The sequence below is a fragment of the Gadus macrocephalus genome, chromosome 3 (genome assembly GCF_031168955.1).
Source record: "Gadus macrocephalus chromosome 3, ASM3116895v1".
NCBI lineage: Eukaryota > Metazoa > Chordata > Actinopteri > Gadiformes > Gadidae > Gadus > Gadus macrocephalus.
This window is the reverse complement of record NC_082384.1, coordinates 9,366,179-9,385,871: the sequence shown is the minus strand read 5'-3', so window position 1 is coordinate 9,385,871 and position 19,693 is coordinate 9,366,179. Positions and strand designations below refer to the sequence as shown.

At 47.8% G+C, this 19,693-nt stretch overlaps 1 protein-coding gene across 1 annotated transcript; it reads right to left on the bottom strand.

The window, feature by feature from the left end:
• Positions 1-407: 407 nt before the first annotated feature.
• akt3b (v-akt murine thymoma viral oncogene homolog 3b) lies at positions 408-18,563 on the bottom strand. Its single transcript, XM_060047129.1, has 14 exons — positions 17,961-18,563; positions 14,323-14,983; positions 10,740-10,865; positions 10,502-10,613; positions 9,651-9,795; positions 9,311-9,442; positions 8,840-8,905; positions 7,725-7,793; positions 7,506-7,628; positions 6,535-6,663; positions 5,811-6,025; positions 5,455-5,542; positions 4,193-4,295; positions 408-3,918 (listed from the first exon to the last, which is right to left on the bottom strand). The coding sequence occupies exons 2-14, from the start codon at positions 14,366-14,368 to the stop codon at positions 3,833-3,835; spliced, it is 1,440 nt and encodes a 479-aa protein (XP_059903112.1). The 5' UTR covers positions 14,369-14,983; positions 17,961-18,563; the 3' UTR covers positions 408-3,832.
• Positions 18,564-19,693: the final 1,130 nt, after the last annotated feature.

Here is a 19,693-nt window from a genome sequence, read left to right as displayed (position 1 = left end):
AACTGGAGGTAAACATCCGTTTTCGCTGAATTAACTTTAAACTGGAGGTAATCATGTTTTAGCTGAATTAACTTTAAAGGGGAGGTAGACAACTGTTTTAGCAGGATATCTTTGGCCTGAGAGCTATAAATAAAGGTCATGTTCACTTTAGCTGGGGTCCTACCTATTTTCAGATTCCAAGATACAAGTACAACTCTGGAAAAAACTTTTTGTCGAAGTAGCAGACTTGTTCTTTACAGAGAATTTCACCTTTTTAACAACAATATATTTTTATTAAAACATGTTCATCACTTGACACACGGAAGCGATTGGAGTTAACTTACCCTTAAATCTTGCTCTCAACTTGTCTTAAATGTGGCTACACAGTGGAAATAATGTGGTGGACTGAAGAGATTTAGGAGACGCCAAACCCTGAAATGTAGTCTTTTAATTTAATTCAAAATAAATACTACCATGGCAACGCAAGTCCACTACTGAGTTTCTGCCCTAATGTTGTTTTGGTAAGAAAACAAACAAGCAAACAATAAAAAAATAAAGTAAAATAAAACAACGTATCCACATCCTTCAATAACGTTTCAACCGGGGCTTTTTCCAAAAAAAAAAAATCTCCACGACGACGCCCTGGGCGACACGGCCAGGGGACACGACAGATAAATAAAACAGTACTATGGTACAGATGGGCTGGGGGAACAGAGTGATGACCTAGCACTGCAAACCCACTCCGTCGTGGTCCCACATGGTAAAGAAACGACCAAACAGGCACATAACAGACCAACCTCCCCATCACGATGCATCCCCCCCCACACACACACGCCGTCTGCGGGACCCCAGGGTGGGGTTAGGTGGAGGTCTGCGGTGGTCTCCATATTTCTCAGAAGAGCGGAGGGAGAAAGGAGTCAAACACTTGTCCTTGATTTTCCGTCCTTCTCGTTATTTTCCTTATAAATGTTCAGTAAATTTCAGAGCCTCGGTTGTATGTTTTTTGTTTTTGTTGCTGAATCCTCAAAGCTCCCGGTAAAAGTTACACAGAAAAATATTGGTCTGGTCAAGATGTGACGAAAGGAACATAAAAGAAAGCGTTGCATATTTACAACATAAACACACAAAGGTGATGAAACGCATTTCCTTTTATGACTGCGCACACACACACACACACACACACACACACACACACACACACGATCTTACAGACAACCATCTCTTAGTACAGCTTCCGTAGTTTGACATGATTGGCTAGTCTTGATACCGTCCATTGGGTCGACAGAGTGTGTATTGTGTGCGCTTGTTCTCCGAGCTAATACTGATACTGGATATTCTCTTACGGTCGTGTGCCCCTTAAGGTTTACACACAAAAACTGTTGACCCTTTAATGGGGCCGGCATGGTCCCCACAAAGCATGGTCCTCACATCAGAGAGAAGTGGGTCTGAGTGTTTGGGGCAGAGTGAGAACTAAGCAGCTGCTATAAGAGCCAGATGTTGACAACAGCAGCATCCATACTCCAATCCAACGTACTGCCAGCGGGTCAGCCACATTTCTACATCTCTTTCAAAACCCTCCGAGAGACACCGTGGAAACGCTATGGTAGTTGAAAACTCAAGTTTGTTGCCTTGTTGTTTCACCGACAATGTACTAGTGAACCAACTGGGATCAATGAACTAATGAAATGGTTGGCAAACCACAGTGCGATATCTGGGACCAGTAAGGAGGATGCAGTGAGACCAGCAAACCTCCAGAACCTTCCTTTGATCAAACGCCTCATCAACTCTCACGGTTCTGTTTGACTAGGGCGCGAGGCTACGCTAACCAGCATAGCGTAGTGTTATGCATATGAGGACTAGCTAAACTAGGCTAGTAAGCATAGTGTTTTGTGTATGAGCATTAGCTAGGCTCTGCTAGCTTATGTAGTGTGTGTCTGTGCATGTGTGTTGGTCTAGCAAGACTACACTAGCTAACAGTGTTGCGTGTTTGAGGACTAGCTAGGCTACACTTGCAAACGTAGTGTTCTGTGTGCATCATAACTAGGTAGGCTATGCTAGTTAATGTAGTGTGTATGAGGATTAGCTAGGCTACCCTAGCTAGCGTATGTCTATGAGGATATAGCAATACTGGCTAACACTGAGAATATCAATCTACATTTAGTAAGTCTTCTCTCTGCCTCCGTTTCCACTTGGATGCCCTTCCTGTGTATGTTTCTGGAGTGTTCTGTAGTGTGCGTTTCTGGTCTTTCTGGAATGTGTGTTTCTGGAGTGTGTGGGACGATGCACCATGTATGAGATAAGTAACAGCATGAGGTTGCCCTCTCAGCCCGAACAGAAGCAGCCTCCTGCTGTGTGAGCGTCCATCTTGGCGCTACTAGCAGGGCTAGCCTTACTAGCAGTGCTAGTGTTAGTAGCAGGGCTAGCCTTTCGAGTTTTGCTAGCGCTACTAGCTGTACTAGCCTTACTAAAAGTGTGCTAGCCTTACTAGCGGGGCTAGCCTTACTAGTCATGCTAGCACTACTAGCCGTGCTAGCCTTACTAGTAGTGTGATAGCCTTGCTAGCGGTATCGCTACGAGAGGACAGAGCAGGAAGCACAGCAGAGAGTGACACCTGGCTCGTCCTCCTCTTCTTCTGAGCTCAACTGTCTGAGCACTGGGCGGTGGCGTAGTGGAACAGCGGTTTGTGCTCAGTGGAGCGAGGTGATCCATGCAGTCTTCTGGCAGTATTTTAGTGTTCCTGGTTTGTTTGCAGAAAGGAAATGAAAAATAATAAACCTGCCCCAAAAAAAACAGAAAAAGAGAGAAGAGGAGAGAGAACTCTGAGGATGAAAAGGGGACGAGAGGCGATCTCCTTTTCTTTCTGTTGTTTACTAGTAGACAGTGGTTGTGGTTGCCTTCTTGTCGACAGTGGTCCTTGTTGCCATGGGATCGCAGAATGTGTGCTACCATGGCGATGTATGAAAAAAGGAAATTGTTTTTCTGTGGTCGTATGAATGTTCTTTCTTTTTTTTTCCTTCGGAGTGAATCACGAGCCATGCACTTACTCCCAAATAGGAATGACATTTAACCCCCCTTCCCCCCCACACCCACCCCAACGACAACACAAACCATCAGAATTAAAATGGAACTGAATACGAGCCCGCCCCGTCCGTCTGCACACGTAAGGCAACATATTTGGTTTTCCTCTCTCAGACGTCCCTCTCCAACCAAGTGGAACACAGTAAACACATAAATATTTGGAGGGAGAGGGGGGAGACAGGGAAGAGAGAGGGAGTGAAGAGCAAGACAAGAGGGAGAGGAGACAGAGGATGGAGGAGAGAGGGAGGAAGGGAAAGAGTGAGGGAGGAAAGGAAGGATAGAGGAGAGACGGATGGAGAGGAGAGGGAGAAAAGGAGAGAGGGATGGAGAAAGATGAGGACAGAGGTAACGAGGAAAGAGGACATAGAGGGAGATGAGGCGATGGATGGATGCACGCGAGCAGTGCTGCGGAAACAGAACTGAAGGTGGTCTCTTGGGGTAAATGTTGCTGGACATGTGGGGCACGGTTCCCGGTGTGGTTGTGAATCTGTTTTAGTTGTTGGTGGTGGTGGGGGTGGTGGTGTTTAGTGTGGGCCGACAGCGCGTCCATCCCACTGTGCAAAACGTCTTTTAAAGTCCCAAGAAAGACTATCCCCCGAGGAGGACAGACTCTCCCCATGGAAGAGGAGCAGGAGGAGAAAAAGAGGGGACACTTTTCGTTTTTTCTTCTTCCTAAAATGGCTACGTGTTTTCCTCAAAATGGCCACAGATGGGGGGGGGGGTGTAGGAGCTCAGGGAAGGGGACGGGGGAGTGCTGGAGCAGGGGGAGGAGGGGTCACTCCCGTCCGCTGGCAGAGTAGGAGAACTGGGGAAAGTGAGGTCTCCTTTCGCTGTCCGCCGCATCCATCCCATCCTCGTCAACTGAGCGAGAGAGAGGGAAAGAGACAGAGACAGAGTAAGAGACAGACAGAGAGAGAGAGAGCAAAAGTCAGACAGATGCTGACCATCCTGGGCCTTAATATCTTAATATACCAATTTAAACACTTGTTAGATTATTAAACTGTTCTTACAACATGAGGAGGACCGCCTCAATCTATAAATATATTATTATGTATAGATGATTTATATATGATGTATAAATGATTTATATATGTAGAAACATATGATATTATTGCAGCCAACAGGGGGATCTTACATTTCTCCGGGGGAGTGATGGTAATGGTCTGGGCGGTGAACTCTTCATCAAAGTAGCGCGTGTCCGTCTCTGACGACACCTGCGGCATGAAGGGCGGCACCAGCTAGGGGACAGGAAACGGGTCAGAGTGATGTCACCGCTGCCATGATGTCACGGTGGCTAGACTAGCCCCTGAAAGACACTCTATGACGCTCTATAACGGTCAATGGTTGGGCGTTTGGAGTATAGTCCGCTACCAGAGACGGGACCCTCTGACTCCTGCAACCATGGAGATGTGTTTCAGGTGTAGAAATGTAGAAAGCCCATGGCGTTTGGATTCTGTTGCTTTTGGATCGTGGATCAAAACAAAGCAATGTCGGCGTCCGGGCCTCATAACGTTAATCGAATGGTTGACATCAATGGCGCTTTTCCACCGGAGGGTGCGGTTCGGTTCGGTTCGCCTCATTCCGGTAGGGAGGGGGCAATATAGCCCAGCTCAGTTCCGAGGTTGTGTTTCCACCGCCGACAGTACCCTTATGGTAGGCCGGATGTCGATTGCCGTGGCAGCTACCTAAACAACGTGACATCATAGCAGCGCGACACACTGTAGCCTGCTCAATAAAAACAATGGAAAAGAGGAACGGGACACATTAAACCAAGAGCTACCATCGAAGTTGTCCAGCCACAGTTTCGGAACGTCTCCACCTCCTTGTTCGCCCAAGCTAAAGTTTTGCGTGACATGTCCATTGTCCAGAATAATACCTCACGGGTACTGTTTGTTTGTTTTTATCCCCGTATCACCCCGAAAGTGGCGATTCTGTAGACCAATCAACGGAGGGCGCGTGTAGCTTGATCTTGCGGGCACCCTTTCAGGCGTCTCAGTACCCCAACGGAGGAGTACTGGAAACGAGTACGGCTCAGTACGGCTCAGTCCGGGTCACACCCACTGTTGGCAGTGGAAACGCGAACCGTGCTGCACCTTTGCGAACCGAACCGAACCCTCCGGTGGAAATGCGCCATAAGGTGGCTACAATGCAATTAGTATAGAATCACAATATTAACAGAACTGTGTGCTCCCTGCAGTTCATCGTCCCTACCGCTTCACCAACATCGCACTTTGTTTTCTTACTTAAAAGTTATACTGTGTTGTTTTGAATTTTGTCGTTTTTAATGTTTTCTTTATACAGAGTCCAGACTAAAAGTGGATTTTCTGCCTAACCTGATGGACAATAAAGAAATCTGATTATGAATCTATGACGCATGGTCCCATGTCACAATGCTACCTTCTTGTCGTAGACGTCCTGCCAGTCGACGAGGGTGAAGTAACTGTGGCGCATGATCTCCTTAGCATCGTCTGGACCCCCACCCAGCCTGCGGAAGGGGGGAGGAGAGAGAGAAAGAGAGGGAGAGGGGGAGGGAGGGAGAGAGAGATTGGTTCTGTTTTCAGTCTGTATGTGGGGGTCCTTGGTGTGTTCTGCATGTGTGTATCGTTTGTTGCATTGTTTGCATCTTCGTATACAGTATTGTATTGTACCGTATGCTGGGGTCATTGATTGGCAGGCCAGACAGCAGCCACCTTGATGGTTGTGTATATGTTGTGTGTATGTTGTGTAGACGTTATGTGGAGTGTGGTGTGTACCGTTTGTTGGGGTCCTTGATGAGCAGGCCGGACAGCAGGGACTTGGCGTCAGACGACAGCGTTCGGGGGAACTTGATGTCCTCCATGAGGATGAGCTCAAACAGCTTCTCGTGGTCCTGGTTGTAAAAGGGCAGCCGGCCGCACATCATCTCGTACGTCACCACGCCCAGACCCCACCAGTCCACCGCCCGACCATAGTCGTTGTCCTCCAGAACCTGCAGAGCGTTGGCAGGTCAGAACGCGTACAGGCCCTCACTCCCAGCTAGATGCCCTTACCCCCAGGTTGTGGGTGACATGGGCTAAAATTCATACCACGATATTTTCTACTGTCTAGAATTTTTTTTGGATTATCTCACGTTATATGAAGGAAAAACATTAATGTATCATGTGTTTATATCAAATAAATGGTTAAACTAATTTGACTGCATGTCTTGATTGACATGTTTCTTCTGAAAAATGTACTCACTGTCAGTTGCTTTGGATAAAAGCGTCTGCTAAATGCCCTAAAAGGTAATTGCATGGTTCTTGATTGTTTATTGTATTATTTATTATTAAGACTGTGTGGACTGTGAGGTATGCGTGAGCATTCAAATGCCGGGAATCACACTGCTGGCGCCCAGAGGTATTAGGTATGCAAGGAATGGCATTGATCTCGTCAGACATTTCCTTAAGGTTAATGCGGAAATAATTAGCAGAGGTTGTTCACGTGTGTGTGACCTCTGACCTCTGGGGCCAGGTATTCTGGTGTTCCACAAAAGGTCTTCATGGTGGCTGTGTCCGTGATGCCCTCCTTGCAGAGACCGAAGTCGGTGATCTTGATGTGACCGTCCTTATCCAGCATCAGGTTCTCCAGCTAGAACACCACACACACACACACACACACACACACACACACACACACACACACACACACACACACACACACACACACACACACACACACACACACACACACACACACACACACACACACACACACGATCAGACCAGCGTCTCCATATTCATAACCCGTATTAATTTGGGTGGTACAATCACACCTTCACAGGTTCACACTCCCTGAAATAAACTTCATAAATTAACACTCAATTACTCATTCACCCAAGTTCACCCTTGAGTTGTGTGCGACAGCAAGTGAGAGAGTGAGTCATGACATATTGTGAATTGTTGTGATCAAAGTGTAGTCTATGGTGCGAGAACAATGACTGCGGGTACGGGTTCAGCTGTTTTTAGCGTACCGCTACAGGTCTGAGCAGATGGCCTCTGTGTCGACGCGGCGCTCCTATGATGAGCAGATCCTCCACGGAGGATAGCAAGGCAGCCACGCCGCGCTAGTACCCAGACACGCTATTCTTTCTACTCACGACCGCCTCTAGCTCGTGCAGCGTCCCGCTGCGACGCTCGTCTCTGTCTGCTCCTGGAGATCGCCAGAGTGGACCGTCTCCCTTTGTTCCTGCCGGCGCCTCTCTTCAAATGAGCGCTATATTTAGTCTGTTATTTATAAACCGAGACAGCTCAGACGCTCGTCTCTAAACACCGGCCAATGGTTACAGACGGCATGCGTTAGTGCGTGTGTTTGACAGCCACTCCTGTGAGTAGGTGTGGAGTGTGTGTGTGTGTGTGTGTGTGTGTGTGTGTGTGTGTGTGTGTGTGTGTGTGTGTGTGTGTGTGTGTGTGTGTGTGTGTGTGTGTGTGTACCTTCAGATCGCGGTACACGATCTTGGCGGAGTGTAGGTAGTCGAGGGCAGACACGATCTCGGCGCCATAGAAACGGGTCCGGTCCTCCGAAAACACACGTTCTCTTGACAGGTGGAAGAATAACTGGGCGGGGCAGAGAGGGGGAACACAGAATCAGCATGCAGACCATCAGGGGACATCTTTTTGAACCAATCAGAAGCCTGGGTTCTGGTCGCTCACCTCCCCGCCGTTGACGTACTCCATGACGAAGCAGAGCCGGTCCTTGGTCTGGAAGGAATACTTCAGGGACTACACAAACACAGGACATATCAGCATTACACTGTCCTCACAGGACATATCACCATTACACTGTCCTCACAGGACATATCAGCATTACACTGTCCTCACAGGACATATCAGCATTACACTGTCCTCACAGGACATATCACCATTACACTGTCCTCACAGGACATATCACCATTACACTGTCCTCACAGGACATATCAGCATTACACTGTCCTCACAGGACATATCAGCATTACACTGTCCTCACAGGACATATCACCATTACACTGTCCTCACAGGACATATCACCATTACACTGTCCTCACAGGACATATCAGAATTACACTGTCCTCACAGGACATATCACCATTACACTGTCCTCACAGGACATATCACCATTACACTGTCCTCACAGGACATATCACCATTACACTGTCCTCACAGGACATATCACCATTACACTGTCCTCACAGGACATATCAGCATTACACTGTCCTCACAGGACATATCAGCATTACACTGTCCTCACAGGACATATCACCATTACACTGTCCTCACAGGACATATCACCATTACACTGTCCTCACAGGACATATCACCATTACACTGTCCTCACAGGACATATCACCATTACACTGTCCTCACAGGACATATCAGAATTACACTGTCCTCACAGGACATATCAGCATTACACTGTCCTCACAGGACATATCAGCATTACACTGTCCTCACAGGACATATCACCATTACACTGTCCTCACAGGACATATCACCATAGCACATTAGACTCTCCTCACTGAACATATCACCATTACACTCTCTTCAAAGGACAGATGAACCTAATACATTACACTATCCTCATTGCGCTGAATCATTGTCGAGTAGGTAATGTATTCAATTTGGAGACTAAATCAGAAAAATCTGCTTCCATTGATGTTTTAATGGCCAGTAAGAGTGAAGGGTAAGGGTAAGGGTTCAGTGTAAGGTTAAGGGTAGGGGTTAGTGGGGATAGGTGTTTGGTTTAATGGGTAGTTGTTGGGGTTAGCGTGTGTTGGGTGGGTGTTACTTACAGTCAGGAAAGGATGCCTGGTGTTTTTAAGAACACGACTCTCTGTAAGTGTGTGAGCCACTTCATCCTAAGAGACGGACGGAGAGACAGAAAGAGAGGGATAGACAATGAAAGAGAGGATGAAATCACAGGATTAGAATTAGGTTTTAGACAAATAGGATACAAGCTTCAGGGGAAATCTGCTGCTATCAGTAGAAGAAAACATGGGGTAGGTACCAATGAAGGGAACATGTGAAGTACATTGTATACATGTATATTACATTAGTATAGCCCTTAACCAGGACTTAAGGACATAAGGGAAATCTCCCCCAACACAGAGGGAAGAAACGTTGAGAAGGAACTCCCACCTCCTCAGCTTAACCTGGCTTTCCGTCTGACCAGAGAGGTGTGTGAGGTGGGTGTGGACCAGACAGAGTGAGTTGTATGAGGTCTGTGTAGACCAGAGAGAGAGGTGTGTGAGGTGTATTCAGACCTTGGCGATGATGACCTCCTTCTTGAGGATCTTCATGGCGTAGTAGGTGCCACTGGCCTTCTCCTTGACCAGGATGACCTTCCCAAACGTCCCCTTCCCCAGCAGCTTCAGGTAGTCAAAGTCGTTCATTGTCTGGTGAGGTGGAGAACTTTGGTTAAAATTATTATCACAAGGCTTTGATGAATACTTGATTCTGATTGGTTAGTTACGGTTCTTTTTATAGATTTCTCATTTTATACTGTTTTCCTGACATTATTTGTGTGTTAGTCGCACCCGTCAGACTTTAGATTAACACCACAAGTCTGATGGCAGACCAGCTCAGATGTGTCTGAACGCTCACCTTCCGTTTGTGCTGGCTGATGGAGGTGTCCATCTCCTCCTCATTGACGTTCTCAATCTGGGAGGTGGGGCTGCACAGAATGCCCTCCTCCTCCTGCTTGGCCAGCGACTCTGCCACCATCTGGATGGCCTCCGCCCACTCGTCCCTGAGCACCAATCACACACACAGCAGCAGATCAGCATTGGCTTTTGATTGACATTTGTTGCGTCCATTGGACAGAAGGGACAGAATGCAAGTGGAGGGGTGGAGGGGGGGGGCTGGGAGATGCTAAGTGAGGGTCGACATTGCCGCAGGACTCAGAAATAGTGATGTCACTCTGTGTGACATCAGTGTTTTGATACGTGTCACTCAAAGTTAGAGTTTAAAATGTCATGTCCCCTACAGTCTCTGTGAGGGTTTGTGTACATATATCAAATGTATATTAAAGCAATGTTTAAAGTTTTACATAGATAAATAAAACCTACGTCCATAGTACTATACACGTATACAAAACCTATCTTCTATATATGTGGTGGTAGGCCTGGTTTGGGGAGGGGTCAGGGTGGTGGTGGGTGGGCTCTGAAGGGTTGGGGGAGGGGCCAGGGTGATGATGGGTGGTTAAGGGTTGGGGGAGGGGCCAGGGTGGTGGTGGGTGGGCTCTCAACAGTTGGGGGAGGGGCCAGGGTGGTGGTGGGCGGGCTCTGAAGGTTTGGGGGAGGGGCCAGGGTGGCGGTGGGTGGGCTCTGAAGGGTTGGGGGAGGGGCCAGGGTTGTGGTTGGTGGGCTCTGAAGGTTTGGGGGGGGGGGATGGGGGGGTCAGAGGGGCTGGGGGGAGGGACCAGGGTGTTGAGGCTGGGTCGGAGGAGGACTCACCTCTCGTCGGGAGAGTCCACGTGGAAGGTCCTCTCGATGACGGTGGTCCACTGGAGGCAGCGGATGATGAAGGTATTGGGCTTCGGCCTCTCCGTCTTCATCAGCTGACATTCTGACAGGAGGAAGAGGAGGAAGAGAGGTTAGTGTTTCTGAGATGGATCCTTGTTGGTCATTTTGTTTTCCTTCTACTGTCCTGTACTTTGCGCCATGACACCCAGAAGAAGAGATTGTCTCTTACTTGCTACAGAGAAGTTGTTGAGGGGGTAGGCCAGGTCTGCGTCCTGGGGCTTGTCCTTGTAGCCGATGAACGAGCCGTCCGATTTCAACAGGAAGTAGCGCGGCCGCCAGTTCTTTATGTACTCTCCTTCCGAGGACAAAGGAAGATAGGAGGGTTAAACACTGCTGTACCCAGGCCTCCGTCCACATCTTCTGGATCTAGCCTGCCGTCGACTGGTACCGGTCACATTCGATAATAGTCACGAGCAAGTAATTTAGCCGACACCTTTATCCAAAACAACAAGAGATGTTCTCTTAAGACAATGCATTAATGAGCAGGTAGGGGTTAGGGGGCATCTGGCTCTAGGAGGCCTACAGGTAGGAGCTAGGGGGCATCTGGCTCTAGGAGTCCTACAGGTAGGAGTTAGTAAACCTACTCTTGGATGTATACAGGTAGACTGCAGACATTGGGATTTGGACCCATAACTTTTTTGAGAGTCAAACACCTGGACGACTAGGCTATCCTACTCACACATGCAGTCCTGTTTGTTGGTTAGAACGCTTCTCCTTCAGATACATGTTAGAACTAAATGTTTTCAATTGATCATTATCTCAACGGGAAAGATAAACATTAGTGAGAGATGGTTTCTCAGGCCTGAAGCAGAGGAAACAGCCCTCAGTGATGGGGGAACCTCCTGCTCTGGTACATAGCACCATGACCGTGGGCTGCTGGTGTTTGGTACCAGAACTTGAGCAACAGCTTGTCTTTGCGTGTCTGAATGCAGTTCAATCATTAAAGTCCTATATTTAGCTTTCCACTCTAATCCAGAGTGATTTGGTTCACACAGCGTGTTCTGTTCTGTTCCAAAATCACCACCGCAATCAACCAATGAGGCGACAGCGAAGGTCAGCGTGGGACAGCGGAGTAGTTAAGTCGAGTTCATTTTATTAGACTAGCCCTTAATCACGGCTACAGTCCACTCAGGGCTTCACAGGCCAACCTTAGACACAGAGACCCCCCTAGGCCCTTTGAAGGACAAAAATATGCATTTCAAATACAAGGTTATTCTTTCGTCATTACAAAATGTCCAGACATCCTGAATATCATCCTTTCGTATTCATTTGTGCGTTTAAAAACACTCAAAATAGCTCCAAACATGGGTCTCCTGTCACATCTTGGAAACCAAAAGCCGAATTACTTCTAAAAGTTAGACATCGCCTGAAGGAGCTCAACAACAAGGCACAGACGATCTTTAAATAGCCAAGCAGATATTTGAAGATCACACAAGAATGGATCAAACTTCACTCTGGCCATGGTGATATCATCAACTCCAATGCTTTGATGCATATATATACCAAGTAAATGTAAGGGTGGAGGATGGATTGAGTGGTTGTTTGGGGGAAAAGGGTGGGTGAAGGGTTGTGGTGGGGGGTTGGGGGGTTAGGATGGGTGGAGTAGTCCAAGGGTGGAGAGGGGTTTGGGTTGGTGTAGGATAGTTAGGTTGGTTTGAAGAGGGAATGGATGGGTGGACGAGTTAGGGTGTGCGGAGGAGTTAGGGTGGGTGGAGGAGTGTTGGGTTGGGGGGGTGTTAAGGTGGAGGTTGTGGGGGAGGGTTAGGGTGGGTGGAGGAGTGTTAGGGTGGGTGGGGGTTAGGGTGGAGGTTGGTGGAGGAGGGTTAGGGTGGGTGGAGCAGGGTAAGGACGGTTGAAGGAGTGTAAGGCCGGGTGGAGGAGTGTCAGGGTGGGTGGAGGAGTGTTAGGGTGGGTGGAGGAGTGTAAGGGTGGGTGGTGGTTAGGGTGTAGGTTGTGGAGGAGTGTTAGGGTGGGTGGAGGAGTGTTAGGGTGGGTGGAGGAGTGTTAGGGTGGGTGGAGGAGTGTTAGGGTGGGTGGAGGAGTGTTAGGGTGGGTGGAGGAGTGTTAGGGTGGGTGGAGGAGTGTTAGGGTGGGTGGAGGAGTGTCAGGGTGGGTGGAGGAGTGTCAGGGTGGGTGGAGGAGTGTTAGGGTGGGTGGAGGAGTGTCAGGGTGGGTGGAGGAGTGTCAGGGTGGGTGGAGGAGTGTCAGGGTGGGTGGAGGAGTGTCAGGGTGGGTGGAGGAGTGTTAGGGTGGGTGGAGTGTCAAGGTGGGTGGAGGAGTGTCAGGGTGGGTGGAGGAGTGTTAGGGTGGGTGGAGGAGTGTCAGGGTGGGTGGAGGAGTGTAAGGGTGGGTGGAGGAGTGTTAGGGTGGGTGGAGGAGTGTAAGGGTGGGTGGAGGAGTGTCAGGGTGGGTGGAGGAGTGTTAGGGTGGGTGGAGGAGTGTCAGGGTGGGTGGAGGAGTGTAAGGGTGGGTGGAGGAGTGTCAGGGTGGGTGGAGGAGTGTTACCCGGGGATTCCACCGGACGCGTTACGGCAACATTACGGCTGCGGCACGGAACGGCTGCGACTTTGCCCTGCTTGCATTTCCACCGGGCGCGTTACGGCAGCGCAACGTGCGTTGCGAGCCAGCCGTATTCACGCGAGATCACGAGATGACACGATAATCCTAAACCTAATGTACTCAACTTCCACTCCCAAAACGACTGCTATTAAATGCCACGCTTTGTCCTTCCGGCCATTGCCCTTATAAAAAGGATGATTTGGTACATAAATGACGTTGTGATAGGCTACATGAGCTGAGTATTGTGTTTTATTTAGAAAATTGACCGGATGCTCTATGGCTTTTACTTTTTCACTTCCTGCCCTGCTCGATCTGCTCTGTTGAAATTGACGCGGTTCAGCAACGGCTTGCGGCAAAAATAGAAGTGCTACGGAATGATAGTGCTGCGGCACGGCGAGCCGCTCCTGGGACGCTGCTGAGACGTTCCGCAGCCGCGCCCGGTGGAAATGGTCTCATTGATTAGAGTGGAACCTATCTGCGGCGGTGACCACGGCCAAGACGTGCCGCAGCCGTAACGCGTCCGGTGGAATCAGGCCTTTAGGGTGGGTGGAGGAGGGTCAGGGTGGGTGGAGGAGGGTTAGGGTGGAAGGGGGTTAGGGTGTAGGTTGTGGAGGAGGGTTAGGGTGGGAGGGGGTTAGGGTGTAGTTTTTGGAGGAGGGTTAGGGTGGGTGAGTGGAGGTGGTTTAGGATGGGTGGAAGTAGTTTTGGTTGGGTGGAGGAATGTTAGAGTGGGTGGAGGGGGATTAGGATGGGAGGAGGGTTTTGGTGGGTGGCGGGTTCAGCATCTATTATGAGAGACTAAACAATCCCAGGTCTGGTGTTGGCCAGCAGAGGAAGGAACCCAGCGCTGAGGTCATCCTCTCTGAGCTCCCAGAGAACTTCCTGCTGCTGCCTGCCACTTCACACCATGGGGGAGCATCAAGTTCAGACCCAGTAATGACCAAGAACTGACCAAGTATTTTTGCATTTCCCCAGATTATGGGCATCTACTGTTGAGGTCTTAGTTCATTACTCCAAAAATGTGATTAAGTAAGGGTGAATTTTAAATGTTTTGAGTTCTTTTTTTAATGAATGTGTATAAAGTTCAAATGTATTAGTTATTTTTTAAATTATGTATACAAAGTTGAAAGGTAAACTGAGTTGTGACCCTGCTCTTGAAGCAGCACTGCCAGCAGAAACCAGAAGCATCTCACCTCTCTTCTGCACCCAGCCCTCCTTCACCACGTTCTGGTCGCTCATGGTGACGGCCCCCTGGTCACGGATCCCCCACCTGGTCACGGATCCCCCACCTGGTCACGGATCCCCCACCTGGTCACGCGTCCTGCCGTGTGACCAGGGAGTTTGCGGGGGTCAGGGGAGATATGATGGGGGGCAGTGGTTGGAGGTAAAGGCTGGGTTGGCTGCCTCAGCTGTCTGGTCTTCTGTTGTCCCCTAGGTTTAAAACCCTCCTCCTTAGTTATGTGCCACCTGCCTCTCCCTCTCTGTCCCTCGTTCTTTCTCACACCCTTCCTTAGAGATCTCTCTCTCTCTCTCTCTCTCTCTCTCTCTCTCTCTCTCTCTCTCTCTCTCTCTCTCTCTCTCTCTCTCTCTCTCTCTCTCTCTCTCTCTCTCTCTCTCTCTCTCTCTCTCTCTCTCTCTCTCTCTCTCTCTCTCTCTCTCTCTCTCTCTTCTCGTCTGCAGGTGAGGGGAGTTAAGAATCCTTGTCCCCTGTGCTTGGCTCACTTTCTCTTTCTTTCCCTCCCTTTCTCTCTCCTTCTTATTCTCTCCCTCTTTGTATTCTCTCTCCCTCTCCCTCTCTTCTATTATGTTATTTCTCTTCTCTTGTTTCCGGAGGTGCTCTGTTGGATGCTCAGCCTGGAATGAAAGAAAAAGAGAAATAGTTAGGGTCTTTGACTCCCAGCTAGGACACCCCAACAACCCCTGTGCCATGAATCTGACTTTGCTGCAAGTCACTTTGGATAAATTACAGTAAATACATGGAAATTGGAATAGAGTAATGGGGAATAGCGGAGATGAAGAGAGAGAAGTGCCAGTTTGAGGTAAGAAGTAGGAAGAGGAGGAAGGAGTGAGAGCAGAAAGGAAGAAGGGGGGGAAGAGGAGGGAGGAGAGGAGGAGGGAATGGAGAGGAGAGAGGAGGGAGTTTCAAGCCCAGGGTGAGAACTTTTCCTCTCACCAAAAACTACACACCAGCAGGGAACCATTGTTAGAAATGAGAACATGCTTCCGTCTCCCTCCCTTCCTCCTCCCTCCCTCCCTCACTCCCTCTCACTAGCTAGCTAGCTAGCTCCCCTCCCCCCAGCTCCCTCCATCTTTCCCTGCCTAGCCCCCTCCCTCCCTCTCATTGCTCGCTAGCTGGCCCCCTCCCTGCCCTGCCTCACACAACACACCCTGCTCAAGCACTTGTGTACTGAACTACTGTCCACTGCAGACAGTAGGGCGGGAGACAGGTAGAGTACACACTGGTATTGGAACGGTACCTGGTGAGTAACCACAGCCCATATCAAGGTATTTACCTCTCACAAAATGATCCTTTAGACTAGAGCAGCTAACCCAAATCAGTAATTTCTCTGCGGTGACTTGCACTAGTTTAAGTTTGCTTCCAATTGTGATTTCAAAACAGTTTATATATGCATTTAGAGCAGCAATGTATGGAGGGTTAGCGAAATCTAGCCAAATATCTATCCTCTCGTCTTCCTCCCTCTCTCTCTCTGAATGTGCCTGCTTTTCTCTTTTCAATCCTCTCTCACTGTTATCCGTCATCAATTCAACATAAAAGTGCTTTGATGTAATACAAGTCCTATTATAAAATGTAAAGGGAAATGTATAGTACCGCAGATGTATGCAAGATGACCATGTAGAGAGATGTAGATGCTAAAATAAATTGTAACATTCACAGTATTAGAACCAAATCAAGCAATTGTTGGGATAGGGATGAGTTAATCAAACAATATCCCGCTATTAGACCAACTTGGACCAGTTGTATATCCATATACATCTATCTATGCTTCTCTCTGTACCTCACCGTGGTAGTGTCCTCTCTGCATTTGAGGAGGATATTTAGACTATCTTAATACAAACAAACTACAGCAACCGCTTGACCTTCAGGAGCTTTCTTCAGAATGCAGAAGCTATGTTTCCGAATGCACTCTTATTATTTAGTCATTCACTCAGAGTTTATTTATTCAGAATTTAGATACAAGACATTAAGGAGCAGGTATGGGTATCTTGCTCAATGATGCCTACAGTTAGACTGGGGATCGAACCCAATACCTTTGGCCTGAAAGAATGCCTAGCCACTTGACTATGCTGCCCCTTAAAATCACCAGGTAAAAGGTGAACACTGTATAATACTTCAATTGCACAATGCAAATTGTCTTTTCTCTTTCATTTTCCCAATTGGAATGAATCTTTGACTTGCTGATACGGCTTTTCATACATAAGGCATAAATTACATTTGAATATGTATATTTTTAGCTATATCTTCATCACAAAATATCAAACATAATAATGTTAGGAACATCATTTTGATCCATTTGATGCACTCTGCTTCTCCCTTGTTCTAATCTCCCCAACTCTGTCTGCCTGACAGACAGCTGTTTGATGAGGGAACAGATAACAAAAAAAAGATCTTATCCATAGTAATGAAGCTCTGTTCTCATTAACTATAAGTGCTAACAACTGTAATGAACAATAGTTTTATTATTTCCCATTTTTTGTTATAATGTCTCAATGTAGATGAGAAGCCAATTTCCACCCTAAAACACAACCTTTCTGCTTGTAGGCCAAATTGTTTTTAGTCCTAAAAAATAAGAAAAGCACCATGCAATTCAATTCAATCAACCTCCAGTCCAGACAGAAAGGAAACAAATGTTATTATTTAACAGTACAAAATGGTGTAGGCCACACAGGGTCGGGACAAATGGGGAACCCTCCAATGACAACAAAAACAATGGCTGACTAAACCAGGCGGTGCGTTTCTGAGGGCGAAAAACGCCGATAGGTTCGAGTCCCACTGGCCACACAAGTCCAGACTCTCTTTTTTTTTACCAGACACGATCGGGGCCCAGAACCCACATCAATATAAATGTTGAAACAACAGCTTTTGTTTCAAGGGCGTGTGGTGTCATTATTTGTTACATAATAACATCCGCTTGGCGTACCCAATAATAATCGTTCATGGATAAGAAACGCGGATAACGGCGAAGAATGCGTATCATTCAAAAACACAATAGCCGTGAATATATCGGCGACAATGTCACATGGTATGCATATAAATTACTGTGTAAGAAGTGAGTTGGCCTGTGATGATGGATTAGCAACTAGGGTGATGCCAGCCAGCTAGCTAGCCTGCTAGCGGGGATGCTAGCTGGCTAGCTGGCGGTAGCACGGTCACCAACTGACAGGGACTCGCGAGCCTTGTCGTGATGTCTTTTATCTTAATTTAAATAAAAATACCGCGCCGCTTTCGCAACGCATTCTATCGTGACTCGGTGCGACATGGCGTTCTGGGGAGGGAGGAGTGGCGGTCGCGACAGAGAAGGGCCGGGTGGCGGCCAGACGTCGCCACCCCGGTCCATGGTAGAAGCAGCAGCATCCAAGCACCGCATCCCCAAACTTACAAACGATATCGTGCGTTCGCGATTTGCTATCGCGTTTGTAAGTAGCTAGCATGCTAACTGCAGCTATCCCACCCATTAGCGCCCCTCCTCTGGTGCCCCTAAAAGCCTAAAAAGAACGGGAAGAGGTTATACCCCCCAACCCCCAACCCGAGATGGAGGATAGTACCTCGTCGCCGTTGAATTGTACTTGACTATTATCGGGGATATTTTACCTGCTAGTCGGAGAAGAACGGCGGGGACGCCTCCTCCCACCTCTTGTCTCTCTCGGCCGCTAGAGCATCCGCCGCGGCAGGCGACCTCGGGATGTAGCGGTGGTCGGTGCAGTCAGCGGTAGAAACTGAGGAGAGACGGTGGTGGTGGTGTATCCATCGTGCCTGACTGTGGTACCCGGTCCAGACATGTATTGCAGCGACGGACCCTCTGCGGCTCCGCCAGCTCCAGGCTCCAGCTGCCGCTTGTTCGGGAGGAGGAAATCTCGTGACGTCACGCACGGGGCAGATTTGGGACGACTCCCCTCTCCATCCTCCTCCTCCGGGATCCAGGCGCTTTTGTTGCTCCCCGGCTTTTGTTGTTGCCGTCGTCTGCCTTTCTCCTGCTGCTATTTGTCACCATGTGCCGGATTCATATGTCAGGATTCAATAATATTTACCCAGGCTATGGTGGCCTAAAGGCCAGAAGTAACGGTGTTTTATTATATACAGGCCTACCGGTTACATGGAGATTGCCACGCAAGTACCGGCTTGCGTACTTGAAACCCTAGTCCGGACTTTTATTGACACTGTTCTGTCTTCTAGACGCTGGGCAAAATATGTGGTCGGCAGACGGAGCGTAATCAATGAATGCTTTGTTTGGGGACTACGGCATACATCAGTTCCGCCGGGGCCTTGTTCATGTCGCTAGACATCGGTTGTTTTACCAAGAAATATGAAAGCCTTATTCAAACAAATTGCGTTTTTGTTTAAATATATATCGTACAAAAAACCGATAGGTTATTTTTCTTTGTTGTCCATTGTATGCATCATTCACACAAACATACACAAATACATATATAGATATATAAAAATATATATATACATTACACACATGTAAAAAATAATAAATCATATGTATAAATCAATGTGTGTATATATATATATATATATATGTATGTATGTATATATATATATATATATATATATATATATAGGGTGAGTGGTAAAGTGGTAATATATATACATATATATAGATGTTGCAAGGGTTTATTGTGTCCACATTTGAGCCAAGGGTTCTGGGTTCAATCCCCATTGTCCATACAGTCTAGGCATAAGGTTCTGAAAGGTTGAAAAGATTAAGGTTTAAAAGTGGTGAAAGGAAAGTGTAAACTCTCTGTGAAACCTGGGTCATGTCCAGGGAAAGGTGAACTCACCTGCTGTCATGTGACAGACCACATGACCCACAAGACATCAGCCAAACTGACCCCGGGTCAGACGTGGACCTGACACCAGCCTAGTCACTGTGACAACCGCAGGAGGCAGCCAGTATCTGGTCTCTCTCTCAAGTAACAGCACCTCTCCCTGACTCATGAAGTGGTTTCATCTGTAAAAAAAAAACTGCTCTTTGTTGCTTTGAGTTACCTTACGACAGTTGGACGACATAGGCGTGTCTGCTGAGTTTGTTAAGGTATTTTGTGTTTTGTTCTGAATGCTTTTTTGTGTTATTTTCATGTAAAAAGACTTTGGAAGATCCATTTTATATAGATCATTATATTAATGGCACAATTATTCTATTATCATTGGTGCTTGTTCAAAAGGGTTTCCTGTTTTCTGGGGATAAATTGTATAAATTATAGAGAGACTGACTTGCTCATTTTAGATCCAGTACAGTGGTCAAATATAACCCAAAGTGTAAGTACCTTTGGAGTAGAGAAGAGTGAAGTAAAGAAGAGGAGAGTAATGTAAGTAAGGTA